This window comes from Sceloporus occidentalis, unplaced genomic scaffold, assembly GCF_023333645.1.
Source record: "Sceloporus occidentalis isolate IW3139 unplaced genomic scaffold, rSceOcc1.0.p SCAF_1, whole genome shotgun sequence".
NCBI lineage: Eukaryota > Metazoa > Chordata > Lepidosauria > Squamata > Phrynosomatidae > Sceloporus > Sceloporus occidentalis.
The window spans coordinates 56382495-56399076 of NW_028316981.1; the positions used below are offsets into that span (position 1 = coordinate 56382495).

Here is a 16582-nt window from a genome sequence, read left to right on the forward strand (position 1 = left end):
AGGTAATGGTACTTACATCTCTGCCAGGTGCCCCTGGATCACCTTTGTCCCCCTGGCCAAAATAAGGAAAACAAACTGTATCACTGAAATAATAAATACTGTAACCATACACTTGACATTTGATGCTTTGCTTGACAGTTCAGGACAACCTCAAGGTACAACCTCACACATTTTTGCACCAGAATTAAAATGTCAACATGACTTTCCTAATATACTCCATTAACTGAGGGCCTGAGCAGACAGGCCAAAATAAAGCTGCTTCAAGTCACTTTGGAGGCATGCTGTTTAAATCATGCATGCATCCTAAGAGGCTGGAAGCTGTGCCAAAGCCATGCTCCAGTCCTAAGCACTGGAGCACAGCTTTTGGCCTCTTAAGATGCGTGTCTCATTTAAATAGCATATCTCCAAAGTGACCCGAAGCAGCTTTATTTTGGCCTGTCTATTTGGGCTGTGAGCGTGGTAAGCACCAGGTAAATGGTGTATCCTGTAGGATCTGTGCCTTAAGGGACAAACTGATTGTGATGTTCATTGGACTGGAACCTTATCTCCCGCTGGTGTCCCAACACCAGTGAACAAAAATTCTTGTACTAGTAATACAAAGGCATATTATCTAACAGTCTCATCAGATATGAAATGGGCAAGGCATCAACAATGGTCTGACCCTCAGATGAGGTGTTAAGATAAAGAAAGGCCAAGTTTCTATATTTCTATATTTCCTCATGTAATTCTGGACTGCAGCAAGACTCAGTGACTCATAACACAGAGGAGACTATTTATCCTATATACTGACAATGAATTTAATTCTCTGAGTGGGAATCGTTATGTACCAGAACACCATCAAGAGGAAATATCAGCAAAGCTTGGCAGGACTCCAAGGTCTGCAAAATCATTTTTATAAAATTAGGTTTCTGGTGGTAGTAAGAGATCCAAAATAAACCAATGAATACTAATTGACTATTGAGAACAAACAGATGGGGGAAAAGGAGTGATCTAATGGAGTATCCTCAAAGGTGGCATAGTTGGCTGGCAATCTGAACAGAACATACTCAATGCAAAATGTTGTTGCAGGCCCCACTTGTTTTCTATCTGAGATCTTGTATCCCAACTTGGTTTTTAAAACAGCTGCCAGGATACAGGTGTACAGCAAGCAATATTTGAATCCTTTACTTTTATGCCATTTCCTTAATTTAAATTTTCTCTGCCACTAGCTACTGCCTTTGGGGCTAAAAGAAGACAACTATCCATATTATGGGTTTTGATTAATCATTAATCTGGCCCTATCATCTGCTATACTGCAAGAAGGTTGCATAAAATACTCTAAGAATATGTGGGTCATTTACCTTCCTCCCATCTTCTCCAGGTGTTCCATCTTCACCCTGTTAAAAAAAAAAAGGCACATTCTTATTTGTATAGTATTCCAAGTTCTCCTTAGAAGCGTAGTTCTAATCCTCCCATGTGCTATGAGATTCAAGGAAAAAGTAACAGATTTTTATTTGCTCATATGACCCTTCCCAATACAATCCTTTGCCTGTGAGGCTCTAAGCCCCACTCCTCCAGCAGAGGATAGAAGGGGTGAAACCCATCACTCACATTCTTTCCATTCAGGCCAGGTTTGCCATCATCACCAGGCTTTCCCTGGAAAAGAAATGTAGGACATGAGCCACATAACCAAACCTTTCCTGTGATGAGAAAGCAACAAGTTTCATAGGGGCTCCAACTATACAGTGACATGGAATGGCACTTGGTTCCATGTGGAGAGGTACATGGGCTACATCTGTCCTCTCAGAATACCAGGCACCTGCATGTCCAACTGGTGTTTGACTATCCTTGTTTTTCCTCTCCATCATTTTTCCTCTCATATCATGTCTCGTTAAATTGTAAGCCTGAGGTGTAGGACTGTCTTGTTTTTATTGATCTCTGTTTCTACATTAATCAGTCTGAGAGCTGTCCCAACTGAAAGGCAGAATATACTGTATAACCTGTTTTTGACTTGGACGGGTTCCAAAATCTTTAATGTTACACTACACAACAATACATGATGAAGCTGAGACACTGAATTGTCCTAAATGCCAAGTGAATCCATAATTGTAGTGGAATTTGAAATCACATCACTTTAGCTCAAGATTATTCTCATTCATTCTTCCCTAGCTTCCATCTTCAAGTGGATTTAAAAAAAAAGGCAGAGGGAATTCTTCAGCTGACAAGTTATCTTTTTTTTAGGCCTAGTTTCTTTGGCCATTTTTAACCTAGATAGCCACAGTACTGCACTGTGTCTGCATTTTACACCTGCGACTATACACTTGTGTGCAAATCTGTGAATATGCATCACAGCACAAGCTATCTGTTCACTGTGTCTGTGCCACTTGGCAACAGCAGTCCAATACTAAAGTTTGCTGAAGGCTGAGATTTACAATAATGCCAACACAGATTCTTCACATCATTCTAACTATTATAAGAAGCTATGCCCCTCAGTCTTCTGTCTCTTTGGAGTACCAGTAGCAAGGCTGAAGGCCCAATCGTAATGCATCAACTGCCAATTATCTTTACAAACATAAGGCTGTCTTTCAATAATGTTCCTATAAATGTACTCTTCTTCTTCTTCCTCTTCATTAATTAACTAACAACAATAATAATTTATTTCTTACTCGCCTCACTCCATGGATTGAGGCAGAGAACAACAACAGACCAACAAATACAAAACATCAGGTAAAAACAAAACATCAGTTAAAAATACACATTAATTTAAAAGAACAAACAAGTAATATACATATTAAAAGAATCCAATTTTAAAATTCATCATTTAAAATTTGCAGCATATAGAACATCTGGATAGGCCTGCTAAAAGAAACTGGTCTTTAATGCTGTTTTAAATCCAGACAGCGTATTCAGCTGTCCAGTTTCTTCCAGCAGGTCGTTCCACAGTCTAGGGCAGCTGAAGAAAAAGTCATCTGGCTGACTGGAGTCCCTCAGAAGATCTGAATGTACAGTGGGGATTACATGGGAGGAGGCCATTTTCCAAGTAACCTGGACCCAAACCATGTAGAGTTTTAAAGGTAATAACCAACACTTTGAACCTTGCCTGGAAACTCATTGGCAGTCAGTGGAGTGATTTTAATATTGGTGTGATAGAATCACTCCTGGATGTCCAGGTAACCAATCTGGCTGCTGTGTTTTGAACTAATTGAAGTTTCTGAACTTGGTACAGACGTAGCCCAACGTATAGTGCATTGCAAAAGTCCAGCCTGGAGATTACCAGCACATATACCACCATCTTTAGGTACTCCAGCTCTTGGTAGGAGTAGAGCTGCCATATACATACATTGGGTATTCAGGGCAAGACACATAATAGGAACAGATTCACAATGAGAGCCTCTATGTGAAGAAGCATGACAATAGGTATTATCACCACACTGTGACATAGGAAGCTATCCCATGCCTTTAACCACGTGACTTACAGGCAGCCCTGGGGGACCTGGGGGACCAGTTGCTCCAGGAGGACCCTGCTCACCACGTAGACCTGGGAGACCCTGTGAAAAACAAAAATGAGTGAGAAGCAGACCTTGGTTGCAATGTATGGGAAAAGTACAGTAGAAGAGATTGACACAATAGGTGCTTACTGTGGAAATTCATTCTTTTATGTAAAAGATGGACTGGGTTGTCTCCTGTCACTGCCCAGGCTAGGCAAGGACCATAGGACAGGAAGAGCAGAATTATATCCTTAGCCCCCAGCTCCTCCCTCTTGCTCTTGTCTGTATTCAAGCCAGAAGGACGTAGACAACAAAAAAGAGCATAGACTAGTTGACACAAGCTGAACTGATTAAAAGAAGTAACGCTAGCATGAGGGTAGGAGTGAATATTTCCTTCCACATACAGGAATACACTTTCACAATAAGTACCCAATGTGCCATTCTCTGTATGTGCTTAAGAAGACATCCTAGACTGTTATGTGCTCAGGTTGCCAAAGACATAGGTCAGGATGGTGACAATTTTGGGATGGGGGAACCTGCTTTAGCACCTGTGTCCCAAAAGAAGCCTCAGCAGAGGCTGATTTGTCCAATTTATAAGGTCTGATAAAGGGAGAAAGATTTGACCAGACTACCACCTAGCAGAGAACATTAGTCAAGAAGGCCACAGATTTAGCTGTAGATCTGGTAGAATGAGCAGTACCATGGGATGGCTTAGGAAGTCACAAGAACCCATATTCCATAAAGATAACAATGCTTTATCCATCAGGGTAAGGCAGTAGGTTTGACTTTTCTCCCAAGGGAGGGTGGAGAGAAAGGAAATGCATAAGGTCTCAGAGTCCTGGAAGGATTGGGTCTAGCAAATATAAATTCTTAGGTTCTGCTGGTGCCAAATGTTTGTAGAAGGACAAGAAGAATAAGGACAGAAAACATGTAAATAAAATAGACTGAGAGTAATTAAAAAAAGAAAGAATTTTAGGAAGGAATCTTGGGTCAAGGTGACTGAGTCCTTCTCCAATAGGCCCTGGATGAATAGACAAAGCTTCCAGTTCCAACACTCATCTGGAGGAAGTGATTGCTACCAAGAACAAATTTTAAAGAGAAAGGAGTCTGACAGGTATGGAGTGGAGAGGTTAGAAAGGATATTAGGTAAGAGCTTGCAATGAATGGTAGAAATTAATGGCATAGAGGTAAGAGAGTCTCATTAAAGAAACCTCTTGATGTGTTGGTGAAAGAAAACAGGATTTTTAGATGAAGTACAAAGAGCACAAGAAAGAGCTGAAATTTGACATCTGAATGCGTTGTGCTTAAGATCCATGCCCATCTCTAACTGCAAGAGTCCTAGGAGATTTAGTACCTTGGATTTATTTTTATATATTTATTTTTTGTGATTAATCACTTTTCTGTGACACCAGCATGGAAATGGCTTCCAGGAGGGTTGCATATTTCAATAGTAGAAGAGCAATATGACGCTAGCATGATATGGTATCAACCACTCCAGTGTAATAGCCCAGATTTAAGTACAAGCCATGCTCAGCTTCCAAGCAGTTATGTGCTAACAAGCCAGGTCTTAGTACAGTAGAAGATGGGGCCTTGAACAAGGAAATAAGGCAGAAGGAGAAACTACAGACTCTGGTGGGAAAATTATAGGATTTTGCAAAACTATGGTTTGTGGTACCATTGTGGAGCTATAAGTACCACTTCAGCCTTTTCTTGCCTGATTCTTCTGAGCAGTATGGAATTTAAATTGGAGGGAATGTGTAATGGTGAGCTGGCAGCAGGTGGCTCATAACACATCTTGTGCCTTTACCAAGCTACAACCTAAGAAAACTAGATTGTCTGCGGTGATGCAGAGGACCTTCTCATCTGCCGCTCCTAGGCTCTGGAATGACCTGCCAGACAAGATCCGTCATATTACCACCCTGGAAGCCTTTAAAAAGGCTATTAAGACGGATCTCTTCTGGCAGGCCTTTCCACATTAGCCTTCCTAGACTAGCCTCCCCTTACTGATATCATCGGCCCCGTCCCATCCCCCCCCACTCCGATGAAGACATTTTTTGCCCAAATCTACCCACAATTTTAGTGAATTCGAATTTGGAACATTTTACCCTTTCTTGTTGTTTAATCTCTTTTAAATTTTTTGATTAATTTTTTTATGCTTCGGGGGCGGGTGCAATATGGCATTGTTCTTTTTAACTGTAATTTTGAAGTGTACAATGTTTTATTCTTATACTGTTGTAATCTGCTTTGATTCCTCTGCGAAAAAGCGGAATATAAATAAATAATAATAATTATTATTATTACCAGGGAAATGATGAATCTGAAAATGAACCTGGGCAGCTTTGTGTTTCTTGATGATGTAAGGAATTTACATGGAGAGGGAAGTTACTTCTTGAGGATGCCTTTGAAACTTTGGATGGACTTCAGAGTACAACAGCTATGCAAGCAGTGTGAGTGTGAACAGCTCCCAAAGGAGGCAATATGGACCACATAGCTCCTCCTTACTGTGTGCACATGCCAGCCAAAAGAGTTGTGTCCTTGTGGAAAGGGCTTTAACAGATTTCCATGAACCTTTCTCTGTGGCAGCAAAAATGGATAGAAGGATCAGGGAGGAGAGGGAGAGGAAAGAAATAAAGAAGGTGAAGAAAAAGTCTTTTCCTCCATATCATGAGTGAAGAAAAATGAAAGAATGAAAAGGAAAGGAAAATAGCTGAGTACAGAGAGGTGAGAAAGAGACTTAATGTGAGCAAAGGTAAGGGGAAAAACTGGGGAGGATGAGCTAGGGTCTAAGTACATAATATTACTCTTCATATCATATGACTCTTGCCTAGCCTGGAGTCTCCTTTGCCAGATACAGAGAAGAATAACCTTATTGTTATTGTTGTTGCTGCAGCTGTTTTATTCATTTATGTCTGGGGTTGCCATAATTGTCCACTAAAACCCAGGACAAAATGTAGGACAAAATCTAGACCAAACTGTAGGACAACTGCAGGACAAAACTCAGCCCAAAACGTAGGACATTTAAGGTCTTCCATTTTTCTTAAATGTCCTACATTTTGGGCTGAGTTTTGTCCTGCAGTTGTCCTACAGTTTGGTCTAGATTTTGTTCCACGTTTGGTCCCGGGTTTTAGTGGACAATTATGGCAACCCTATTGTCCCACCTTTTCCCCAATAATGGACTCCAAGTGGCCTTAGGTATTAGAACAAGCATAGATTAGAAACATACAAGAACATCAGTCACACATGGACACATGCCATTTTAAAAACAATTAAACAATCTATAGAGTTAAAACAATTTAAAATTCATTAAAGATGATATTTAAAATAAAAAAACAGCACAGCATACTGTTAAAAGCCCTTCTCTTAGAAAATGCTTGGTAACAGAGATTGAGGGGCTTGACAGACTGTCCCACAGGGGCAGTGGGACACTGCCTCTTTCCTAGTTGTATCAGGGCCATGGCAACCACACGCCACGGTCCCTATCCAGCCTTTCGAGGGCGCAAAAAGGAGCTGCAAAAAGCAGCTCCTTTCTGCGCCCTCGAAAGTATGCCACAACCACAGTGGTGTGTCTATATGGAGCTCCTTCAGAGCTGCACTGTATGGACACAGGGGTGGAGGAGCGTCATGATGGCATGCACCATGTGGAATGGTGCACGGTGCCATGGCACCCTGAGGGCAGAGTCAGGGTGTGCGTCATCTGGATGCAACGCCCTGATATCAGCATTTCAGGCTGGTTTGTACAGGGCCTAAGTAGTATCAGACATAACATTAGTGTAGAAGGAGAGTGTTGGAGACAAGTACTTTTCAGCATGGGCAAGACAGACTCATAACTGGACTTCTTGCAGACTTTCTGAAGAGATCAAAGAAGGAAGGAAGGAGATCAACACCATCCCATTCAGGGTTTTCAGGATTCAGAAGGCCTTTGGACTAAAAAGCTTCAATCACTATCAGAAGCTGTATTTAAGAAGGCCCAGGAGAAGGTCAAATAATGAAAGTTAGGCCATATGTTGGTTCTAAGCAAAGTCCTACTTTTGAAATATTATTGGATGGGGGAGAGATCAGTATTTCAATTCAGAGGACTCCCATACTTACATCTCGGCCAGGTTCACCCTGCTTTCCTGGGTCACCCTAAGAAGAGAGAAGAACATATACACTTGAGCAGAAATCAGAGATTGCCAGACTCCAAAGGGTAAAAATGTTTCAAGTGCTCCAATCCCATGTTTAGACTTAAGTGTACAAATTGATGACTACAGAGTGAGATAAGATAACTTTTAGATAGCAGTTGTTGGGTTCCTGCTCTGAAAAATTCTCCACAGATACCAAAGGATGTTTTGGCACAAACCTAATGTCATTTCTTACCACAAAAATCAAATAAAGTGTAGAAAAGGCCTTTCATACATAAGCAGAACAGGAGGCACAGTTACAAGAATCTATATTCTCCTTGAATAAATGTTTTAACCTTCCTTGTTGTAGGCAACATGATTAAGTTTAATAAGGATCTAATAAAACCTAAGTTTGCTTTCAATAGGAATATGTTATTTTGCCTAATGAAGAATGCTGTGAAGATCCAAACGGTGATTTGTTTTTTTAATTTCTTAAAACAGGGGCCAAAACAGTGATCACACTCAAATGAACTCTCGTACTTCATTATGAATGTTACTACACTAAGGTCCAAAACACAGCAGAAATAATCCAGTTTAACACCGCTTTAACTGCCTTGGCTCAATGCTAGGGAATTCTGAGTACTGTAGTTTTATGAGACATTTAGCTTTCTCTGCCAGAGAGCTCTGATGCCACAATAAACTACAATTCCCAGGATTCTCTAGTACTGAGCCAGGGCAGTTAAAGTGGTCCCAAACTGGATTATTTCTGCAATGTCTTTTGGACCTAAGACCACAAAATGGGTGCCTGGCTCAACTGCTCTGTGTAATATCTTGGCAGTAACACTCCAAAGCAATTGATTGGACTGACAATACAGTGGTGGCATTGTGGCTGAAAGCTGTCATTATGGCTGTATACTGTTATCCTTCACACTTACCCTTTGGCCTGCAGGACCCGTTTGCCCAGTCTTTCCATCTAATCCATTCCGACCATCTAAACCTGGAGGACCTCGGTCACCCTAAAGGAGAATTAGAAAGAGAATAAGAGTGCACACTATGTTTTCAAAGATATCAAGCAAGAAGAATGGATAACACCTGAAAACAAAAACAACCCACTATTCTGCATCAAAATAATCCAAAATCTTGAGACAAGAACAACAATAAAAACTAACAAGCTGAGCCCTTCAGGAGCATTTTGGAACTTGACATCAATAAAATTATGGTTCACTAATGGTAAAGAATCCAACGGTATGTTGCCATGCAGTCTGTTTCAATGCTGACACAGGAGATGGGCAAATGGTGCTGTTAAACAATCATTCCCATTCTTTAGATAATTGCTGTGAAGAAACATAAAAATGCAAATGCAAATATTGATATGTTCTATGTTAGAATCAGGACTAAAGTATGAAAGAGTTAACTGGAAAAGGAAAAATATGTAATTTACTCTTGGATGAGGCTGGAGGAGCGATACAGCATTTATGTGTATACTTGTGGTTTGACAGTTAACTATTGACAATGGTCTATAAAGGTAGTTTTAGTCTTATACATGGGGATAAAGAATCAGGATGAGTCAAAATTAATTGTTAGGTTATTAAACATTCCAAAGGAGTTTACTTGTCCAAAATTTTAAACAAGGGGCCTGTTCACGGTACATAATTACAGCATTATATTCTGTTTTAACTGCTCTGGCAACATCCCATGGAATTCTGGGATCTGCAGTTTAGAATTCATAGCCCTGCCTCATCAAAGTACAAATCTAAGGATTCCATAGGATGTTGCCATGACAATTAAAGTAGAATATAGTGCTATAATTTTGTAGTGTGAATGGCCCCATGGTGGTGTGATGATATGGATGCTGTCTACTAAGAACATTAGGACTTGTCCTAATACTCAAGCTTCAGGGATTTGAATTTTGCAAAACATATACCAAAATAACATTCAGCTTGTAAAAATGAACATAGATAATGTTGATCTTGGGCAGCCATTTTTATCCAAAATAATTATGAATAATTTAGGATGCTTTCTTATTTCTTTTTTGTTAAGAAAAAAGAAAGGCAAGATTCCACCTGCTGGCAAATTTTGCATCAGATAATGCAGCTTGCATTTGCACAGGATTTTCACGGTTCTTTCCACTACATTGCCCCTTCTTTCACCACTATTTCTGGCACATAAGTTTAAGTGAGAGTTTCCTTACCTTCTCTCCTACAGGGCCTCGATCTCCGGGGTCACCCTGAAAAATGAAGTAAATTCCTTATTCATAAATGTTGAAGCAGATCTGGACACTAGGTTTTCTAAGAGTCACCGAAAAAGTGAGACATTTTGTTGCTTTCCAAAACAGACAGAAAAAAACTTACACGAATTCCAGGGAGGCCTCTGGAACCTTCAAGTCCCTGCAAGAATGGACAAAAACAGATCTCCGCAATAAGCTGTGAGAAGGGAGTACTGCATCCTCTAATTCTTATACAGACAATCCTATGCTATTTTCAGGGCAACTTTTTTTCTGGCACTTCACTTTTTATGCCTCATACACTGACTTTCCTTCATGATGTTTCTTTCCACCTCTTTTAATTTACACCACAATGAAATCCCTCTTGTACATTTCCTCTTACATTTACTCACTGTTCACTAGAATGCCTCTGAAATCTGAAAGCATCCATCACTGCTATGCATCATCTATTTGAAAGAATAATGATGATAATGGTGAGGTGATAACCAATACTTTTATTGGTTGCCTTTCTATTTAGAAGTTATCCTTGGTGATTTACAGGGAAATCATACTAAACCCATTCTAACCTCCAGCATTTGCCTGCTCTCTTCTCTCATCCAAAAACGTATTCTTCTCCCAAATTCTAAACTCTTATTTGTCTGGTACTTCGCTTGATGTGTTCCTTCACTTTTGAATTCCTTAATGTACCTACTAAGATATGCTCCACTGAACCACTTACACGTTCTCCTGTCAGCCCAGGTAAACCAGCCTCTCCTTTCACACCTTTCATGCCATCTTCTCCAGGGTCTCCTGGCTCCCCCTGAAATAGAAACCATCATGCAGCATTACCACAGAATGCAGTGATGGCCACCAGCATGGGCAGGTTTAAAACAGGATTAAACAAATTCATAAAAGATAAGGCTATCAGTGATTACTAGTCATGATGGCAATATATTACCATCAGTACTAGAGGCAACATTCATAATTGCTTGGGAATAACAGTGGGGGAAGAGTATTGTTGATCTCCTGTTTATGCTCTATAGCCATCTGGTTGTTCACTCAAGAAAACAAGATGATGGACTAGATAAGCCTTTGGAGTGATCCAGTATAATTCGTCTTATGTTCTAACCCTTTCCTTCCTCAGTTTTGACCCTAAGGGAAATCCCTCCTCTGAAACTTCTATTTGCATTGGGAGGAACAGGTGTCAATGGACAATTTCTTCCCATTATAAGGAGAAAAGGAGGAACTTTCCTTAGGAAGACAGCACAGGAGGAAAAATTTCATTTATTCTCTATAATCACACATATTACGATCCTGATGAAGCTATTCACTTTTTTAAACACCCACCCTGTACATTACAAATAAAGGCATATTGGATGTACCATCTAGTTTGGACCTGAAATGCCATCACTTTGCAGAGCATCCTAATGTGCCTTTCCACTCTGACAAGGGCACTGGCAGTCCAGAGACTGCAGCATTCCAGTACTAGAGGATGCTGGGATCTCAATGTAGAATTACCTTCTCGCCTTTCTGCGTTCCTCCTGCACCTCCCGCACCAATCTGAAGAGCAGAAAAGGGGAGCGACATGTCAGACTCTTGCCATCACAAAGTCAAAACAAAATATAGGAGCCAAAGAGAATAACATGTAACTTACTGTTTGGCCTGGAGGTCCTGGTGGCCCCTGCAGGGGAGAAAGAAGTGAAAATAATAAAAATTAAACCACTAGACAGTGACTTAATAGCACCTGGGATATAGCTCAAGCAAGAGCACAGAATTGTAATGCATGTTTGTTGGCAAGGGGAGTTCCTGATGCACACTTTCAAACACATCCATCAGCACTGTGTGGGCTCTGAATTTCCTTCTGAGTATTTTGAAGAAGAGGAAACCTAGGTGCATCAAGTATTTAGAGCTGTCCAGCTAGATTAGTCTTTTCTTTTTGATATATAGAATCTATAGCCCACTTTTCTTCAATGGAAGAATTTAAAATTCTCAAGCAATATTTCACCTAGGCAACACAGAGAACCTGTGGCTCTCCAGAAGTTGTTGGACTCTATTTCTTATCTGCTCCAGCCAACATTCCCAGTGATCAGGGATGATGGGAGTTGTGATTAAAGAACATTCTGACACCCCCCCCCCCAAACACATATTGTTGGGCCACAGTTCACATCATCCTGAAGCAGATTTGGGTTTGCTCAGTGACTAGATTAATTCAATCAAACCCAGAGCTGCTTAGCTTCAGCCAGGTTGCTGCACCATTGCCTTTTCATGGAGTCTGGATGTCAAGTCCAGAAGCAACACAAAAAAATATTAAACACCACTTTACCATCTATAGCATATTAGTATAATGTGCATAACTGGGGCAATAAAATGGAATAGCTACTTACAGGATCTCCTCGGTCTCCCTTTGACCCAGGACTGCCCTGTAAAGGGAAAAAGCAATATGGTAAAAGGCAGGGCTAGGTAGCCAGGCTCTGCAGAAAAGTTAAGGAACAGAATGTATTCTTACGTTTCTCCCATCTTCACCTGGGTCCCCCTGGTCCCCCTTCTCACCAGGGAGCCCTCTGTTCCCTGGTAGACCCTGTGATATTAAAGACAAAACAGAAAATAAACATGCAATCAGGTCACTAATTCCACACAAAAAAGCTAAGGGAAAAGTCTCATGGAAATGGCCAAGGAAATACTGGATGCAGTCAGTACAAAGAGGAAATGTGTGTTTATGTGCCTTCAAGTTGCCTGTTGATTTATGGTAACCCCATAAATTTCATAGGGTTTTCTTAGGTAAGGAATACTCAGAGGTAACTTTGCCAGTTCCTTCTTCTGAAATATAACCTAAAGCACATGGCATTCATTGGCAGTCTCCCATCCAAGTACTAACCACATCTGACCCTGCTTAGGAGATAGTGGGGCGAGAGTTATTCAAGGGGGCCAAAAGACTTGGAGACCCTGATCCCATCCCACCCTCTCCTCTTCCCAAACATTTTTATGTGTAGAATTTACCCTGTGTTGAGTGAAATATTTAATTTATTTAAATAAATTTGTTCTATTTTGAATAATTTCCTTATAAAATGATAAAATATGAATAGACATGAATATGCAAATAAAAACATGCACACTAAACAAACAAAATATTTTTAATCATGTACTATGTCGAGTGGTGGGGCATGACATCTGCATATAGATGTAAAGGGGGTCACAAGGCTAAAAAGTTTGAGAAACATTGCTTTAGGGTATTTAGGCCCTAATTAAAAGGCTCTTAAAGACCAGTAAAATGCAGAATGTAATGCTGATAGCGTTGGGTCTCCTGTTTCTCACACTTTGCTGTGAATGATCTGTTGTTGAAATTTACCAATATCCTAACAGTTGGTCAGTCAAACTGAATTCATAAGATTTGCCCAAGGACACATATGATCTGTAGATTAAAATCCTTCAAGTGACAGGCTCCACTCATAATAAGCAAATCTAATCAGCACTACCAATGTAAATAACCATTCAGGTTGGGACCAGACAAGAGGTGGGAGGACATAAACACTCTACAAAAGCTGCTCTGCAGCTCCAAAGCCCTCACTCAGACCACAGAGTTTTGCATGAGTATATGACAACAGCCAGCACTATAAAACATGTTATCCAAAATACCCTACCTCTACTCTTATGCCCCATAATTATGTCCAGTCATTCCTATTCTCTATGCAAATGCAACTTGGGTGGTGCTTCCACTGTACTTACCCGTAGTCCTCTGTCTCCTGGTTTACCAGCTGGACCTGGCTCACCCTTGAAGAAGTAAAAGAAAGAGAGCAATGAGAGAATGCTAAGTTAAAAAGAAAAATCAAGCATGTCAGAGTGTGTACAAGTGAATGGAGAGATTGTTACTTACTGAGGTTCCTTCCTCTCCCTTGTCACCTCTTTCACCCTAGAAGAAAAAAATTCACAGCTGAGAAATGACTTCTATAATTTCTATTATCACTTCAACAAAACACCTTTAATAGATCCCATGTTTCAGTTCCCAGAACCAAAATTAAGACTTGTTAGATACTGTGATGTCCTTACTCTGTGCAAGTTAAGGTATGGCAACAAATCATGACGACGAAGATGAGATATCAATTGTATTTCATATCCTGCCTTTTAGGTTCAAAAGTCTAAAAACACTGTTTTGTCTCATTGTGACTTGAAGAGATTTAATTCTCTGTGTAAAAGACAAGATAGAAAAATGTTGTTGCTAAACATCTGCAACTTCATGCAATAAAAGAAAGAAGAAAAGCAAAAGCAGAGGGAGACATGAACAAAACCAGAAGTATGAACACAACTGTGCAATGTCTGACACGCAGGGATAAGGAAAAACACTACAATGACCAATGCAGAGAAAGACAACAATAACAAGGGAAGAACGAGAGACCTCTACCAAAAAAGTCTGAGAAATTAAAGCCAAGTTCAAACCAAAGACAGGGATACTCTATGGAGAAAAAAAGAATGTAACATAGGAATAAGAAGAAAAAAAGACGCTGTAGGCAATACACAGAAAGGTTATACAAAAGAGATGAGGGAATGAATGACATTTGGAATGAGCCATAAGATACTGAAGAGCAAAGATATTCAACTGAGCACTAAAGTCAGAATAGTTCAGGCCATTGTATTGCCCATCACCATGTGTGGATGCGAGAGCAGGACCGTGAAGGAAGCAGAGAGAAAGAAAATCAACTCATTCAAAATGTGGTGTTGGAGAAGAGTAGTTAGGATGCCATGAACAGTTGAGAAGACAAACAAATGGGTTCTTGAACAGATCAGATCAGAGCTCTCCTTGGAAGCTAAGATGATCACTTTGAGACTATCATACTTTGGCCACATGAGAAGGCATGGATCACTAGAAAAAACAATAATGCTAGGAAAGGTGAAGGGTAGAAGAAAGAGAGGAAGACCACAGACCAGATGGATACTCAATCAGGAGGATTAGAGGCAAGGATTTGCAGGACCTGGACAAGAAAGTGGAGGATAGGGATTCCTGGAGATGTTTCATCCATAGGGTCACCATGAGTTGGAATTGACTCGAGGGCAGGTAACAACAACAACAACAAACATCTGGGAAACCTGTCAAATACCACACTTGAGCACATAAGGCAAAACTTTCAATCTTCTACAAAGAGAAAGAAGTAGGGCAAGCATATGTATTTCAGGATGCTACCTAGCCCAAATGCTTGCTTAATGAAAGGCCTACAATATGGAATGCAGTTACACTATCACTGGCCAGCTCTATGCTTGTGAAAAACAATGTGTCTCTGAAAGAGAAAAACTGAACTAAAGATGAAAGGTATGCACTTGTGTGGATAACCTCTTTGAACCAGTTCTGTCTTCTAGAAAGAAGCCTCTGTTTCATGGTGGACAGGGAGAATACCTAGTTTTGGATGATTAGATGATGGCAAGCATGGAGACCCTGAATTCCAAAAATGTGAGCTCAGGTTGCCCTGACACTTTCTTGCAAGGTTATAATGTTGTTATAATGTACAGGTGTGACCTTTCATATGTGTGACCTTTCAGATGTCAGTGGACCTCAACTTCCATCAAGCTCAGCCAGCAAAGCAAATGGTAAGAGAAGATGCAATCCATCATGGAATCCTTATTCCTACATTTACTGGCAAACATTCTACTAGTAACAGGATTGTACTTATGGTAACAGCTTAAAATGCTAGAATACTGTCCAGAACGCTGGTCTTCAATTAAGGGGCCAAAACCCACCAGGTTACACCCTGATGTAAAATGGATAGTACCAACACCACTTCCACTATGTAGATATTCAGGCAGAATTTTTTTTTCTTAAATTTTTTTGAATGAATGTTTAGGTTAAGATAGATGTTTGGTCTGCAAAAAGCCAATGGCTGAGCTAGGATTATGAGAACAGCCTAGCCCTTTTCACTCACCTCTTTTCCTCGTGGGCCAGTCTGTCCAGCAGGCCCTGGTCTTCCTGGCTCTCCCCTCTCCCCGGGTTCTCCTGGGTCACCCTAAGTAAGAGAAATATATTCCAAGAGAATTCACTTTCAAAATAATCCAGTTTCGAACTGGATTATTTTGTAAGTGGGAATGGGCCCGTAGTGTATTACAGAAGATAAAAGCTTATTTTGAATGTGGAGATTTGGGATCATGTTCAGGCTCAACCATGAACCTTACTGGCTGATCTTTGATCATTATTATCTTTCAACTACCTTACCTCATACAGCTATTTTGAAGTTAAAATGGGAGAGGAAAACCAAATTGCCTAGATTGCATACACATATCATCATTGTATCCTAGGAGTCTGAACCTTTTGCGCTTGATATGATACCTTGCCTCACATCTGGATTGAATGTGAATCACATATTTGATAGTCCTACAAACCTGTGCAGACTGGAACTGAATGAGTTTTCTACAGCATGCTTAATGTCACACCCGTACAATATCCCATCCTTGCAATATTATCCAAAAGGTATCACTTAATATCACACCCAGGCAAACCACACTGACTAAACCAACACCCCAACAACATCCTTAAGTTCCTTTCATTCTGTATTCAGCCCTTACCTTTGAGCCAGTTTTACCAGTTAGTCCAATGATGCCCTGGTTGTTGGGAAACAAGAGACAGGAAAACAACATCCTTAGAGAGGTGAAGTAGCAGAAGCAGCATTAAAAAAGCAGAGGATCCTTACTATCCATGGTTTGGAATGTCACACAGCCATAAATATCAGCATTTAGGGCAATTGCTAAGATTTGTTTCATATCTGGCATGTATGCAAAGGTCAAAAAGCTTTGAAGCTGCCCTTAATGTCTCTGCTGGAGTTGGGGGCCAGACC

The 16582-nt window shown here is 40.4% G+C and overlaps 1 protein-coding gene across 1 annotated transcript in view; it reads right to left on the reverse strand.

Moving 5' to 3' along the window:
- The window catches only part of COL7A1 (collagen type VII alpha 1 chain), a 198980-nt gene that overhangs the window by 60053 nt on the left and 122345 nt on the right, over positions 1-16582 (reverse strand). The window contains exons 55-71 of the mRNA XM_089512980.1: positions 16314-16349; positions 15677-15757; positions 13642-13677; positions 13494-13538; positions 12277-12348; positions 12155-12190; positions 11425-11451; positions 11289-11330; positions 10510-10590; positions 9919-9954; positions 9759-9794; positions 8503-8583; positions 7557-7592; positions 3456-3527; positions 1591-1635; positions 1341-1376; positions 17-52 (exon numbers count right to left, since the gene is read on the reverse strand). Coding sequence (XP_089369106.1) covers positions 17-52; positions 1341-1376; positions 1591-1635; positions 3456-3527; positions 7557-7592; positions 8503-8583; positions 9759-9794; positions 9919-9954; positions 10510-10590; positions 11289-11330; positions 11425-11451; positions 12155-12190; positions 12277-12348; positions 13494-13538; positions 13642-13677; positions 15677-15757; positions 16314-16349 — 834 coding nt within the window. The remainder of the gene's footprint in view (positions 1-16; positions 53-1340; positions 1377-1590; positions 1636-3455; positions 3528-7556; positions 7593-8502; positions 8584-9758; positions 9795-9918; positions 9955-10509; positions 10591-11288; positions 11331-11424; positions 11452-12154; positions 12191-12276; positions 12349-13493; positions 13539-13641; positions 13678-15676; positions 15758-16313; positions 16350-16582) is intronic.